The sequence below is a fragment of the Hemitrygon akajei genome, chromosome 5 (genome assembly GCF_048418815.1).
Source record: "Hemitrygon akajei chromosome 5, sHemAka1.3, whole genome shotgun sequence".
NCBI lineage: Eukaryota > Metazoa > Chordata > Chondrichthyes > Myliobatiformes > Dasyatidae > Hemitrygon > Hemitrygon akajei.
The window spans coordinates 148,051,948-148,067,415 of record NC_133128.1 but is presented as its reverse complement, the minus strand read 5'-3'; the positions used below and the strand labels follow the sequence as shown (position 1 = coordinate 148,067,415).

General features: G+C 40.1%; 1 protein-coding gene across 5 annotated transcripts in view; it reads left to right on the top strand.

The window, feature by feature from the left end:
- unc80 (unc-80 homolog (C. elegans)) overlaps positions 1–15,057 on the top strand; it is a 214,181-nt gene extending 199,124 nt beyond the window's left edge. For all 5 annotated transcript variants that reach the window (XM_073046799.1, XM_073046802.1, XM_073046797.1 and 2 more), the window contains 3 exons: positions 9–120; positions 2,257–2,477; positions 5,876–15,057. In XM_073046799.1, coding sequence (XP_072902900.1) covers positions 9–120; positions 2,257–2,477; positions 5,876–6,145 — 603 coding nt within the window. In that variant the 3' untranslated portion in view covers positions 6,146–15,057. The remainder of the gene's footprint in view (positions 1–8; positions 121–2,256; positions 2,478–5,875) is intronic.
- Positions 15,058–15,468: the final 411 nt, after the last annotated feature.

Here is a 15,468-nt window from a genome sequence, read left to right as displayed (position 1 = left end):
CCTTGTAGCCTCGGCGTGCTCTCCTCTCTCGACCCAAGTTACAGTCCGATGTAAGAGGACGACAGGGGGCACGGTTGTCCACTACCAGACGAGGCATGCAGCCAAAAGCTAAACCTCTTGGTAACATTCAAAATTCATTTTTGTTATTCCAAGGTTTACCTAATAACTAAGTACGTTTAGAAACTGGAATTGTAGCAAGTATGTTATAGAAATGCAAATAACTTGAAACATACATTTATGTGGTATAGGTAGGGTGCACGGGAAGGGGTTAGGGTAAGGCACTGGCATCACTTTGTGCCCCTGTCCTCCCCATAATCATCAAGAACATGAACATTTGGGCAGGTATAGGTTTAATTTATGTGTTTCCCAGGTCCCTCAAAAGAGGTCAAATCTAAATTTCTATGTAACATGCTTGTACAAAAGTGATGCGTGCAAGTACTAAGATAAATAAAAGACACACATAAGACACATATAAAAGACACACGTAAAGTTGAGGCTTTATAAGGCATTGCACTTGGGAGTATTGTGCGCATTTCTGGGCCTCTTGTATAAAAAAGGGTGTACTGGCATTGGACAGACTCCAGAGGATGTTCACAAGAATGAAAGGGTTAGCATATGAGAAGCTTTTGATGACTCTGGGCCTGTACTCATTGGCGTTTAGAGGAATGAGGGTGGATCTCATTGAAATCCATTGAATATTGAAAGGCCTAGATAGAGGGGTGTAGAGAGGATGTATCCTACAGTGGGTAAGTCTAGGACCAGAGGCACAGCCTCAAAATAGAAGAGCGTCACTTTAAAGTAGAGATGAGGAAGAATTTCTTCAGAGGCTAGTGAATGTGTCGCATTCATTGCCACGGGTGGCTGTGGAGGCCAAGTCATTGGGTATATTTAAAAACAGAGGTTGATGGGTTCTTGTTTAATAAGGGCATCAGAAAAAGGCAGGAGAATGGAATTGAGAGGGATAATAAATAAGCCATGATAGAATGACAGAGCAGACTTAATGGGCCGAATGGTCTAGTTCTACTCCTATGTCTTATGGTCTTATAATTAAAACCCCATTAAAATGGAATTCCAGTGAGATTGTATAGTTCTAATCATGAAATGGTATAATTCCCCAGAGTACTTTTATAACATGGTCACAATTTTTGGCAGTTATTATGCCTAAGGTGAGTGTTTTTTTTTTTGATTTTCTGTACCTTAGTTTGGATTGTAATTGACGGGAATCGATGTTAGTATTTATTCCACAAACGTTACACTATTTTTCAGAATGGTATTTGAATGCTTCTTGGACACAAAGATAGGTGCTCTGCTATATTCTCACCACAATCCATAAATTGAAGCATTTGTCTTCCCAGGCATATGGTGCATTCTAGTGGCTTTCTAAACTTTGCTCTTCCTCACCTAACCTAGTGCTGCTCCTTCATATTTATACATGAGCTACCATATAACTAGAATGATATGATTAGCAGATTATTTGCACAAAACAGCATTATTTTGTAATGCCACTGACATCTTTGAAGATATCACATTAAACTAGAAATACATGGAATGGCACAGTGCAGAACAAGCCCTTCGACCCATCATGTCTGTGCCAACCATGACGCCAATCTAAACTAATCCCATCTGCTTGCACATGGTTCATATCCCTTGATTTTCTGTCCATTCAGGAGCCTGTCTCAAAGCTCACATGTGCCTGTAACTGTATATCTGTTTCTACCACCTACTCAGCAGAGTGTTCCAATCACCCATCACCCTGTGTATTAAAAAAAAGCCTTGCCTCACAAGTCTCCATTAAACTTTCCCCCCTTCAACCTACAGTATATCTCTGCTCTCAAGCATTTGACTTCTCCACCCTAGATTAAAGACTGTCTAACCTATCCATGTCCACAGCACCCTTTCCTTTAGTTATTAAAACTGTTTTTGGCCACTACATTTAGCTTTAGTTATTTGATAGAATAATTTCAGGTCAGTCTGCTTTTCTGTATTTCTTTTGATTAGAGACCATTACAGGGCAAATGGAGAATTACAGGAACAAGAGGAAGAAATTCAGTAAAATGAAATGGGCAGCAATAAATCACATTATGGAGTCAGAAGCTAAGAGCTAATTTTCTAGTTATGTTACAGGATTATTCATCCAGCATATTGAATAAATATGTATTATGGTTGGTGGATTGACTTTATCATCATCTTTTGGTGTGCAGTGTGAGAATTATTTAGAAAAATAAGATAAAGAGTTTTTTACTTGGATTCTGACAGAGCAAAAGAGATCAGTGACCTTCACTGAAATGCAACAGGATAGCATGGTCGCTCAGCAGCAGACAACCATTGTAGAAGGAAAGGAGAGTGCGCCAGAGCAGACTGAGGGCAGTGTACCAGAATCTGCTGCAGAGCCATCTTCAACCCCCACTTCACCTGCTTCAGCAGCACCGCTTGCATGCCCTTCAAATCAGGATCCGGGCCTTCTTGAGAACAGCCAGGTAAATGTGCTTAACTGAAAGCTAAAAGTTGAAAAAAAATAAGATTTACCAATAAAACGTCAGTGTCGTGCTTTAAAAAAAAGTCAAATGCTTACTGGCTTCTTCATATGATGATGAAACAAATGCATTCATAAGGCATATTTCATGCCAGTAGTTTTCAAAGCTTAGTCCCTCGTGCATGAAAGCAGCAATACAATTTATACAGCAGATCCTCACAAACAGTATTGTTAGAGTTAATCTATCCTGGTGTTTTTGGCTGAATGATAATCATTAATCAGAACATCAGCAGAACTACATCATTATTAAGAAAATATTTTTTTTATTCTTAGTAGAAGGCAGACAAGTAACACACACAAAACGCTGGGAGAGCTCAGCAGATCAGACAGAATCTGTGGAAAGGAATTAACAGTCGATGCTTCGGGCTGAGACCCTTCATCAGGACTGGAAAGGAAGATGAAAGAAGCCAGAATAAGAAGGGGGGAGGGGAAAGAGTAAAAACTAGAAGGTGATCGGTGAAGTAGGTAAAGGGTCAGCTCATTGAGTGGGGGAGGGGTGTGAAGTGAGAAGCTGCATTCTCCGGTGACCAACCATGTTAATTCCACTGCCTGTTTCCATTCCAACATGTTGGTCCATGGCCTCCTGTACTGCCTTGATGAGCCAACTCTCAGATTGGAGGAGCAACACCTCATCTGAGTAGCCTCCAACCTGACAGCATGAACATCAATTTCTCTACCTTCTGGTAATTTTTGCCCCTCCACCTCCTCCCTTTGTTCCATTCCCCTTTCTGACTCACCTCATACTTCTTCTCCACATCTGCCTTGCGCCTCCCTCTGGTGCCCCTCCATTGAATTTCTTCAGTGGCCCATTCTCTCCTATCAGGTTCCTTTTATTCAGCCATTACATCTTCCACTTACCACCCCCCCCCCCAACTTTTCACTTCATCCCCCTTCCTCCATCCAGCCACCTGCTCCCTCACCTATCACCCTCTAGTTTATACTCCTTCCCCTCCCCGATCTTCTTATTCTGGTCTTCTTCCCCTTTCCGATGAGGAGTGTCAGCCTGAAATGTTGACTGTTCATTCCTTTCCATACATGCTGCCAGACCTGTCGAGTTCCTCCAGCATTTTGTGTGTGTTACTCTGGATTTCAGCATTTGCAGAATCTTGTGTTTAAGAAGGCAGACAAGATCTGGTTAACTTTTTATCCAAATTATCTGCAAAACTTGGCACTGAAATCTGTTGGGTTTAGTTCAATTAGGCATTTACATGAACTAACTAACCTGAACAGAGGTTATACTGATTCCAGAATCTGTGACTTATATCCTTTCTAAAATGTGATGGTTATTGATTCTATGAAATGACAGTGTTTAAACAAAGCCAAGTTGACAATTAGGACGTAAATGTTTTGTAATGGTATCTAAGCTAATTTATGGAATAATAACTTTAGAAAAACAGAAAACTGTTGAATCCATTGCATACATGGGCACCATGGTGGCATAGCAGTTAGCATGACACTGTTACAGCTCGGTGCATCAGCGTTCAATCCCAGCGTCCTCTGCAGGGAGTCTGTACGTCTTCCCGTGGAACGTGTTTGTTTTCACCAGAATCAGCATCCTCCCACAGTCCAAAGACATACTGTTAGGTTAGTTGATCATTGTAAATTGTCCTATGGTAAGGTTAGGGTTAAATCGCGGTTGCTGGGGGTTACTGAGTGGTATGGCTTGATAGGCTAGAATGATCTATTGTGCACTGTATCTCTAAATAAATAAATGCCAATGAGGTGTCCACATACACACATCCTGTTTCTGTTGTCCCATGAACAAGGATGTTTCTCTTTAAAGCTTGTATTTATTTTCTCTGTGATGCACATACATTTTCTTAAGGTTTGATATCTTTGATGGATTCTCCTTCAGTGTTTTTATTCAACAGTCCTGTGAATGAGAAACATTTCTCCAAATGAAAGACATTCTCCAAACCTTGTGGTGATCATGTTTAATTTTTCATGCTAGTCTATTGATGATGGAAAGTGATTTTGTGTTAAGTTTAAATTTACCTTCACAAAATTGTATATTGTTTTGAATTCTAAGTAATTGAACTGAAATGAACTCTTTAATCCTATACTTTCTCTAGTTCTTCCAGTGCCAAAATGTAATAGATTGAGGTAAATGAGGTCTTCTTGAGCTGAAGATGGTGTGGTACAGGATCTGGGGATTCAGAATAAAGAGAAAAATTACATAAATATGTAATGTTGTTTCACTTTATATAATTGATGTGGCAGCATATACTGCTACAAAAGATGGTGTGATATTAATTCTATCTTACATAATCAGTCCACTATTGTCATAGAGTATGTGGGAGTTTGTCATAAGCTAGAGTTGACCAGGAAACGGGGATGCAAAGCAAACCCTTCAGCACTTTCCTGAACCTCCAAATTACCTCCAAAGTTTTGTAATGCTACTCAAGTTGTGAGAGTCTTTAATAATTTTTCAATTAGGTGATTTTGCCATGAGTTTACTCAAGGGAAGTTGTAGCTGTTGGTAGCAATGTGAAGTTTCATTCATTGGTTCTTGCATTTTAGATGGTTAAATGATTTGTAGAGCAACAAATGATCAGAACTGGGCAAGAGAATAAGGCAAATGCATCTGCTGCTGTGCTGTGAGAAGATATTAAATAAGTGAAAAGAGAAAAAAGGAAAGATAGGATGATGATTTAGTGATGTTCTAACACAGTGAGAGTGACAATTAGATCCCGTTCAGTGGAATTTAGTTTTTTAAGTTGCAAGTCTCTAAATTAAACTGAGCATCAGGTAGACACAAGCAAAACAGATGTCTACGGGGAAAGGAAAAAAAGAAGTCTAAGTGCAAGACAGAGAAGTCTGCTCCTGCTAATCCTAAAGTTAAAAAAAGGATTAAGAATTGCATGAGTATGTTTTGTCTGCTGCATTCAGCTGAAGAACAGAGTTGTGTAGGAGCCTTGGTAGACAGGGAAGAGAATAAACTTTATTCTGGTCATTGCTGGAACAATATACATTTTGGGATATTATTGGCCATACAATTATTCAACAATATATTGGAAGTAACTCTCAGGGTTTATTTTAACAATGATAATGTACAAAGACACAGAGTCTGACACATAATGGCAAAACTGCGCATTGTCCTCTCAATACAAAGGCAGTATATTCTATAAAACTCTGCACTGCCAAACTATGACTCCTCTTTTAGAACTGTAAAATAAGATGGCCTCTATAAAAAAAACTATGAGCATCATTCATAGGGATGATCGACAACAGTGAACAGACACAGTTTGAGTCCAGGTTGCCTAGAGCATTGCTTCAGAAAGGATAAAAGGAATACCACTCCAGCCTTGTCCTGTTATAAAACCGTGCTTATATTTTTTTTAGGTGAAGCCAACACTTTCAGAGAGTGCACATAAAGATCGTAACAAAGAAAGCATGGTGCAAATACAGACACAGCCACTGGAACAGGTCTCACTCCTTCACAGTGAAGGCATTGGAGATCTTGAAATAAGCGACTTACCTGAACATCAAGAAATGGCCCTGTATATCAGTGAAGAGGATGGAACAGAAAATCCTCTTCTTTCGGATCCATTAGTTGGGTCACATGATGAATCTGGTGAGACTAATGCAAGTACGGATGAATCTCACTTTTAAAACACTATTCCTCTGGGATGGAGAACTTTTCGTCCTCCTTCATTGTAACTCAAGTTCCATTATTTTTTCAGTAAATGTTACAATCAGTAATATGTTCATGTTGGCTAACTGACTAGTCTTGTGTAAACTGTGCTATTGTTTAGATCTTTTAACAAAAGTATTTATTCCTGATGACTCAAGATAACTGCTCAAAGTCAAAAACGTATGTTAAAATATTGTCTGCTGGAAAACTAATTTGGTGAATTTCATTCTCATAAATTAATTAGTAGTTTACAGAATTTGTTGATGTAAGGCAGAACAATGTGCCATCATGCGAATAGTGCAAGGAACTATTCATTAACATTCCAAAGCTTGGCTGGTGAATTACCAGCCATAAATGTATTGCTTTAATGAAGTCGTGATTCATGGTTTGTGTGTCTCAAGTCTTGTGTGTCTCAAGTCTTGATGGTCTGTTGTGCCTTATGAGTGTATCGTACTACAGAAGTGAACTAGTTTTATGTGAATCAGCTTATAGAGTCAGATCATGTAATATACAATAAAGCCAAGTTATTTGTCTTCCAGATATAACTTGTCAGGATTTTTGCTATTTCAGTCGAATGCCAGTGAGTAGCATAAACTGTATTTCAGTTTGTTATTTACCTTTGTAACTCTGGGTAAGACCAAACCTTGAATACTTTAGATGATTTGTAATTATGATGACCATTGAGATGCATATTTTAGTGTTAATGTGACGTGTCTAAAATATTATGGGAGTATTCATCAACAATAGAGTTATTTAGCTCAATTTGTCATTTATGTGAACTACATAACCTGAACAGAGACACAAGGTAGAGTAACTCCTACATTCATTTCAGATTCTGTGACTTATATCCTTTCTAAAATGTGAAGGTTATTGACTTGCGATTGGTTTATTTAGATAAGCTTTTCTTGCATACTGATCATACAAATGAAATCATTACACAGTGTAACCATGAAGGTAGATAAATCGCCTGGACCAAATAGTCCATACCCCAGGGTTCTAAAAGAGTTTGTGGAGGCATTAGTAATGATCTTTCAAAAATCAGTAGATTCTGGCATGGTTCTGGAGGACCGGAAAATTGAAAATGTTACTCCACTCTCCAAGAAGGAAGAAAGGAGCTTACAGGCCTGTTAGACTGACGTCAAAGCTGGCTGGTGATGTCAGGTCATTCGTGCCAGACTTCAAGGCAAGTGGTCCTGGGTTCAAATCCGGTCTGCTCCTTGCACACTTACCATCCGTGCTGAGTTAAGAGTTGAGCTAGCAACTCGGCCTTGTAAAAAAAAAAGCCAAAAATGCTAATGAGATGGCAAAGATGTGCCTAATGCACCACAAGGTGCGAAAGGAATAGCGATAAAACGTCTCACCTCAGTGGTTGGGAAGATATTGGAGTCGATTGTTAAGGGTGTGGTTTTGGGGAACCTGGAGGCACATGATAAAATAGGCCATGGTCAGCATGGTTTCCTTACGGGAAACTCTTGTCTGCTAAATTTGTTAGAAATCTTTGAAGAAATAACAAGCAGGATAGGCAAGGGAGAATCTGAGAATGTTGTGTACTTCAATTTTCAAGGTGCTGCTTAGCAAGTTCAGAGCCCATGATGTTACAAGAAAGATGCTATGGATAGAGCATTGACTGGCTGGCAGAAGGCAAGGAGTGGGAATAAAGGAGCCTTTTCTGGCTGGGGTTGTCCATAGGGTCTGTGTTGGGACTAGTTCTTTTTACATTATATGTCAATGATTTGGATGATAGAATTACTGCCTTGTGGCAAAGTTTGCAGACAATACAAAGATAGGTGGAGGGGTGGGTAGTATTGAGGAAGCAGGGAGGCTGCAGAAGGACTTGGACAAATTAGGAGGATGCGCAATTAAGTGGCAGATAGAATAGTGGCAGGAAGAATATGTTTATGCACTTCTATTAGAAGAGATAAAAGAGTAGACTTTTACCAAATGGAAGGAAAGTACACAAATCTGAGGTAGAAATGGACTTAGAAGTCTTTGTGTAGAATTTCCTAAAAGATAATTTGCACACTGAGTCAGTGGTGAGGAAGGCAAATGCAATGTTAGCATTCATTTCAAGGGGATTAGAATATTAAAAGTAGGGATGTAATTTTGAGATGTAGGGATGTAATTTAACAAGGCACTGGTGAGGCCTCAGTTTGGAGAATTGTGAGTTGTTTTGGGCCCTTTATACAAGAGAGGATGTGCTGACATTGGAGAGTTTGAACTTGTTCTTCTTTGAACATGTGCAGCTTCCCCACTTAAAAGGGATTGAATGTGCCTACCCGAAGGTTTTTTAACTGGATTCCACTCAATGACCAAACGACTTTTCCTTTTTTCTCTCTTTTTATTTTTCGCAAATGCGGCAGTTTGATAGTTCCGTTAGTTCCATTAGTCATTAGTCCTTAGCTCTTAGTCATTAGCCATAAGGTGAAAAAACTGGCTGCCTCTCGGACTTTGTAGACCAATTCCAACCTGCACAGTCTCCATTTATCTAATGGACTGTTATGTTTTCAAACCCGGCAAACCCTTCCCGAAGGTTCACGAGCTTTTCTTCAACCTTGCGCCATTTCCGAGAAGTGTCTGTGCTCAATGATCCCCGTGACAAAGCTAGCGCTAACCCAAACGCAGTGACAGCAGTGCGCTTTTCCATGAAACAGTCTCTCAAGTTATTTAAAGTTCAGCATCTTACCGCAGATTCCAATACTGCTCCGGGACTGCTGCTGTGACGCTGTGGGGTCCCCCCCCCAGTGTTCCGGGCAGAAGCAGCACTCAGGCAGTGGGTTCCATCCGGTCTATCAGTGGATTCTTACTATTACTTTTAAAATTTTATTTTCTTTTGCCTCTAGGTCCCAATACTTTCTAGAAACTCAAGTTTGACTTGACAGAGAGCATTCAAAGGAGATTCACAAAAATGATTCTGGGATTGAAAGGCTTATCATATGAGGAGCGTTTGATAGCTCTGTGGTTGTACTCATTGGAATTCAGGTGAGACCTCATTGAAACCTATTGAATGTTGAAAGGCCTCAATAGAGTGGACGTGGAGAGGATGTTTCTTATGGTGGGGATATCTAGGACCATACTGCAGAGCCCCAGATTAGAGGAACATCCAGTTAGAACTGAGATGAGGAGGAATTTCTTCATCCAGAGAGTGGTGAACCTGTGGAGTTCGTTGCCATAGGCAACTGTGGCGGTCAAGTCATTGAGTATATTTAAGGCAGTGGTTGATAGATTCTTGATTAGTCAGGGCATGAAGGTTTACAGGGAGAAGGCAGGAGAATGGGCTTGAGAGGGAAATGGATCAGCCACGATGAAATGGGGAGCAGACTCAATGCACCAAATGATCTAACTCTGCTCCTATATCTTATGGTCTTATAACAAGGTAAATTGTGGGTTCAGATCCATCTTACCCTATTAGAAAACCATTTAACAGTCTTATAAAAGTGGGGTGGAAATTGTCCTTTGGCCCAGTGGTATTTATATTTCAGGCTTTGTATTTCCTGCCCAATGGAAAAAGGGAAGGGAGAATGTCATTAGAATTGGAGCCACTTCTCATGGGCCAGTGATACTTAACAGTGTGTTATCAAGAGTATTATTTAGCACACAGCTAAGGATGGTTTTATATAGGGGAAATTTTGCCTAACAATTTGTTGGAATTCTTTGTGGAAATAACAGGTAGGATAGACTAAGGAGAGTCAGTGGACGTTGTTTATTTGGATTTTCAGAAGGTTTTTGACAAGGTGCCTCACGAGGCTGCTTAACAAGAGTCAATGGAGTTGCAGGAAAGGTACTAGCATGGATAAAAGTTTTGCTGACTGGCAGGAGGAAATGAGTGGGAATAAAAGGGGCCTTTTTCTGGTTGGCTGCTGGTAACTAATTGTGTGCCACAGGGATCAGTGTTGGGACCAGTTCTTTTCACGTTGTATGTTAATTATTTGGATGAAGGATTGATGGCTTTGTGGCCAAGTTTGTGGACAAAATGAAGATAGGTAGAGGGACAGGTAATGTTGAGGAAGCAGGGTGTCAGAAGAAAGACTTAGAATGATTGAGGGAATGGACAAAGAAGTGGCAGATGGAATATAATGTAGGAATGTGCATGGTCATGCACTTTGGCAGAATAAATAAAGGTGTGCACTATTTTCTAAATTCAAAAATCAGAGCTGCAGTGGAACTCAAGGTTAACTGGCAGGTTCAATCACTCATAAGGAAGGCAAATGCTTTCATTTCGTTCTTTCCATTCATTCATATTAACATTCATTTTGAGAGGACTAGAATAGAAAAGTAAGGATGTAATGCCGAGGCATTTTAAGGCATTCGTCAGGTTGCACAGAGTATTGTGAGCAGTTTTGGTCCTCTTGTCTAAGAAAAGATTTGCTGGCATTGGAGAGGTTCCAGAGGAGATTCACAAAAATTATCCCAAGAATGAAAGAGTTAACAAATGAGCATTTGATAGCTCTGGGTCTATACTGGCTGGAGTTTAGAAGAATGAAGCGGAATCTCATTGGAAACTGTCAAATATTGAAAGATTTGGTTAAACTGATGTGGTGAGGATGTAGTCTATAGTGGGGGAGTCTAGGACCAGATGGCACAGCCTGAAACTACAGAGACATACGTATATAACAGAGATGAAGAAAAATTTCTTTAGCCTGGTGGTGGTAATTCTGTGAAATTCATTGCCACAGGTGGCTGTGCAGGCCAGATCATTGAGTACTGTATATTTAGGATGGAGGTTGATAGTTTCTTGATTAATCAGGGTGTCAAAGGTTACAGGGAAAACACAGGAGGATAGTGTTGAGATGGTTAATAAATCAGCCATAATGAGCACACTGATGGGCCAAATAGCCTAATTCTGCTCCTATGTCTTTTGGTCTAATACAGATTTGTTTTATTGCTTGAGATTCAATGTTTCCTGTCATTCTGTAGTGAGCTGTAATTTGCAAGGATAAGCTACCAAGTGAGTAGCAGGGCGGAGATATGTATGCCTCTACCAGAGGAGATGTAGGGTGATCCTTCCCTCCGCTAGCCTGCAGGCCACCCTTGGGCAAGGTGTACACCTACTTAGCCCCCCAATCATGCTCACATGAAGCCATGGGTGCAAGTAGTAGATGATCGTATGAGCAGCTGGTGCATAGCACAAGTCCTGGTTATGTGACCATAGACACCAGGGAGACGATCTCTTAAGAGTATTAGTAAGGGCTGAGGTCACCTGTCTTCTAAAAACACTGCCTAGAATGCAATGACAAACCACTTCTACACACAAACTTGCCCAAAACAATCATGATCTGGACCACAATTGCCCATGTCTTAGAACACAGCACATAAGTTTTTGAAGTTTGATTATTTTTTAACACATGACACAAATAAGGGGCACAATGCCTATGTTTGTAAGGTATTCACTCAGAATCATCTGTATATTACAGCATTTAACTTGGTGTTTATCATGACCATAGGGCAAGTCCAATAGATAGACATATTAGAGAGCATGAGAGGGCTGGTAGGTTTAACTGCATTTACTTTGATACAAGGGTTAGACAGGTGAGCTGAGAGCTGTCTATCTGTATGTGGTATTGTTGCTATCATGAAAACATGTTTGAGTGCTGGGCAGAGCTGTCTGCTCAATAATCTGGGGTATAGAAGCTTCAGGCATTACAGAAGGGCGGACAAAAGTAGAGGGAGTGCTATATTCCTAGTCAGAGAGAGTATTACAATAGTACTCTGGGAGGACATCCTGGAGCAATCAGCCAATGAAGTAGTATCAGTGGAATTGAGAAGTGAGAAAAGGGCAATTATTTTGATAAGGTTATACCATAAATCCACTAGTAACAGGGATTAGAAGAACAGATACAAAGATAAGTTGTAGTTAAACACCACAGTAAGTGATTTTAACTTTCCCGATATTGACTGGGATTACCTCAACGTAAGGGGTGTGGCTCAGATGGAATTTGTAAAATGCATTTGAGAAGTCTTTAAAGGTGTGTGCAGAGTTTTTCTTGGGAAGAGGTGTTAATGGATCTTAGAGAATAAGGATGAGCAAGTGATGGAAGTGTCTCTTGAGGAACCCTTTGGAAGCAAGAACCCAAGTTCACTAAGTTTTACAGTAATCACAGAAAAAGACAACGATGATTCTAGATTTGGGTTTAGGGGAGCGCCGATTTCAACAATATGTGGCAGAAAGTGGAAAAAGGAGATTGGGACACAACTAGAGGGAAAATAGTATTTAGTAAGTGGGGAGGGAGTGGGGGTACATTTAACAGTGAGAAAGTAATACAGGTAAATGTAGGGAACTTGTATTCAAACGAAATTAAAGGTTTGGTCACCATTGGAAGGAAGCACACGTCAACTTAAAAAACATAGAAACATAGAAAAACCTACAGCTCAATACAGGCCCTTCAGCCCACAAAGTTGTGCCAAACACATCCCTACCGCAGAAATTAATAGGCTTACCTATAGCCCTCTATTTTACTAAGCTCCGTGTATCTATCTAAAATCCTCTTAAAAGACCCTATTGTATCCGCCTCCACCACCGTTGCCGGATGGCCATTCCACGCACTCACCGCTGAGTGAAAAAACTTACCCCTGACATCTCCTCTGTACCTGCTCCCCAGTACTGGTATTTAGTTTCATTTGAACAGGTACTTGGACAGGGAGGAGTAGAGGGATATGAACCTATTGCAGGAAAATGAGACTAACATATGTGGGTATTATGGTCAGCATGAACAACTTGGGCAGAAGGGTGTATTTCTCTGCTGTCCAGCTCTGACTGTGTATGCAAGCAATTGACCATACAGATGTACTGTACTTCATTGCTGAATATAGAAGAGGGTTAGGTATTTTTCTCATTTGAGCATCTATCTGATGTTAAAGCTGGTCAGTTCATTATATTGATTTGGGCCTTGAGTTTTCCAGCTTTATTCCCCAGGTATTTTTTTTAAAAAAACAAGGCTGTATTCATTTGTGGCAGTTTTCGTGATAAACCTTAAACTAAGTCAGTCCCTATGTACTTTGCGGGTCCCCATTTTATTATTCTTCTCTGCCCGGTCAAACCAACTTCCCACCTTGACCAAATTCTTGTCACTTTCAAAGGTACAGCAGTGGGCACTTGCATAGGCCACAGGTACATCATCTTCTTTGGCTTCATGAAAAGGCCGTTGTTCCAAACCAACCCTAGCAACATTTCCCAAAATCTTCTCCTCTATATCGGCACCTATGTACTGTACATTTGTGCTCCTTCCGTGCTTGTGTGGAACACATCTATTTTGTTAACTTAGCTACTAATTTTCATTCCCATTCTAATTCTTACATTCATCTGGACCTTTTCCAATAACACTCTCCTCTTTCCTGATCTCAGATAACAAACTATCCACTGATTCCCCATAAAAGTAAATGAAAAATGATCAGTGTTTTTCCAGCATTGAAATATCAGTTAGAATTAACACCTGAAGCTGAGAAGAGTTTATGTATCCACTGACATTTACTGCAACCCATTGAAACCTAGACTACACTTCCCACCATGCTGCCTTTTGTAGAGTTGCCATTCCTGCATCTGTTCTCAGAATGCCTACCCTTCCATGGCATGTTTTCTTTTTCAGGAAAATTGGCTTCCTACTGTGGTTAAAGTCTTCACCCTTTCTCCATTTCCATACCTTTGCTCTTAATCCCACTTCCCTCCAGCTCAAGCTAAGGTATAGTTCCTTTAGTCCTTGCCTCTGCATCCAATTCATCTTATTTTCACCAGCTGCAACATGATTCAACCCAATATCCCCTCCTCACTGGCCCAGGCACATTTCCTGCATCTCCTCCCCCCTCCCCTTACCACTATCAAGGAACCTTCCAGGTGAGGCAGAGATTCATGTGCACCTCCTCCATCTCATCTTTTGCAATCACTGCCCTCAAAGTGGCCTCCCCTACTTTGGTGAGACATAGTGCAGAATAGCCATCTGCTTTGCTAAGTATTTAGCCTGTGACAGCTACCATTTCAACTCCCCTGCCAATTTCTGTCTATCCTCAGCTGCCTCCACTAACATAGCCCTTCCTGGCAGGCATTCACTCAATGGATGCTAAGTGATCAGTAAAGTATGTCTTATCAAAAATTGAGCTATATTCTGGCACAATGATTTTATAATCTGTATAAATACTAGATGGAAAATATGAACTTTATTGGGCTCTCTGGTGATTTCATCTGCTTTACAATGAGTTTAGATTAGATTTAATTAAATATATACAGGATATAATATATAATTTGATTTACAGTCTTTTGGAGTATATGGTGGTGATGGTTGTCCATCACATTTGATGTCTGGAAACCTGTGAGGGAAAGTTTTAAAGTGGAAAAGCTTTTGCACTGGGACAGTTTCACACATTCAGCCTCAGAAGTCTGGGTCTAGTGCTATGAACCACGGTCACAACTGAGGTCTTCTTTGATTGCAGTGGATGGCCATGATTTTGTCTGTGTCTTGTCATGCCCTTTGCTTTCTATGGACTGTTGTAGAGCTACCTTCATGACTATTGTATCTCACTGTAGATCTCATCCATCCAGTCCGCCTGGATTCATATGCTAGGACAGGCATGTCCCTATCTCACCAGGGTATGAGGATGTCAGCTACACCCACCTGTCAAAGTGGTATACCAGGGTATAGCTACTGTCACATGCAAGCAGATTAGGTGTGTGTAATAACAATGCAATTTTGTTGAAACATGGCTCAATACAACAGTTTCTTAAAGCAGTATTTTCCTTCTGTGAGCAGAACTAAAAGTATGTATCTTTGTCATGTCTTAGTAATAGATGATTCTACACACTAAATGAATACTGTAGCATTTACAATCTTCCACTTTTGGAGTATTGAAATATGTTCCTCAAAGGCAAAAAGCAAAATACATTGAATGAAAACTTTTTACTGTGCCTGGAATTGGTTGTCTATTCATTGTTTATGAATCAGAAATCCATTATCAGTATTGTCATATAAATCCGTTGGCCATGAGTGGCAAGGTGCTAAGCATTTGATGTGTATAAATATTCTGTATCCTGACAGTACTAGGTCCCAGCCTTTTAATGCATGAAAACTTATCTGGACATTGTTTTCAATGCATTTAAAAAAATATTTGTACAATATCACCAGGCAGTACAATGATGACTTTCTTAGTCATTTTATGATTGTGTTTTCTTACAGCAAAAGTGGTACACTGCTGATTCTCCAATCTTTCAACTGAATGATTGTAACCATCTTTGTTTATTTCAAGGCCCTGAGCATTTTATAGTAATTATCTTGATTAAAACAAAAATCATGGCTGCTTCAACTTTTAAATCCCTTTC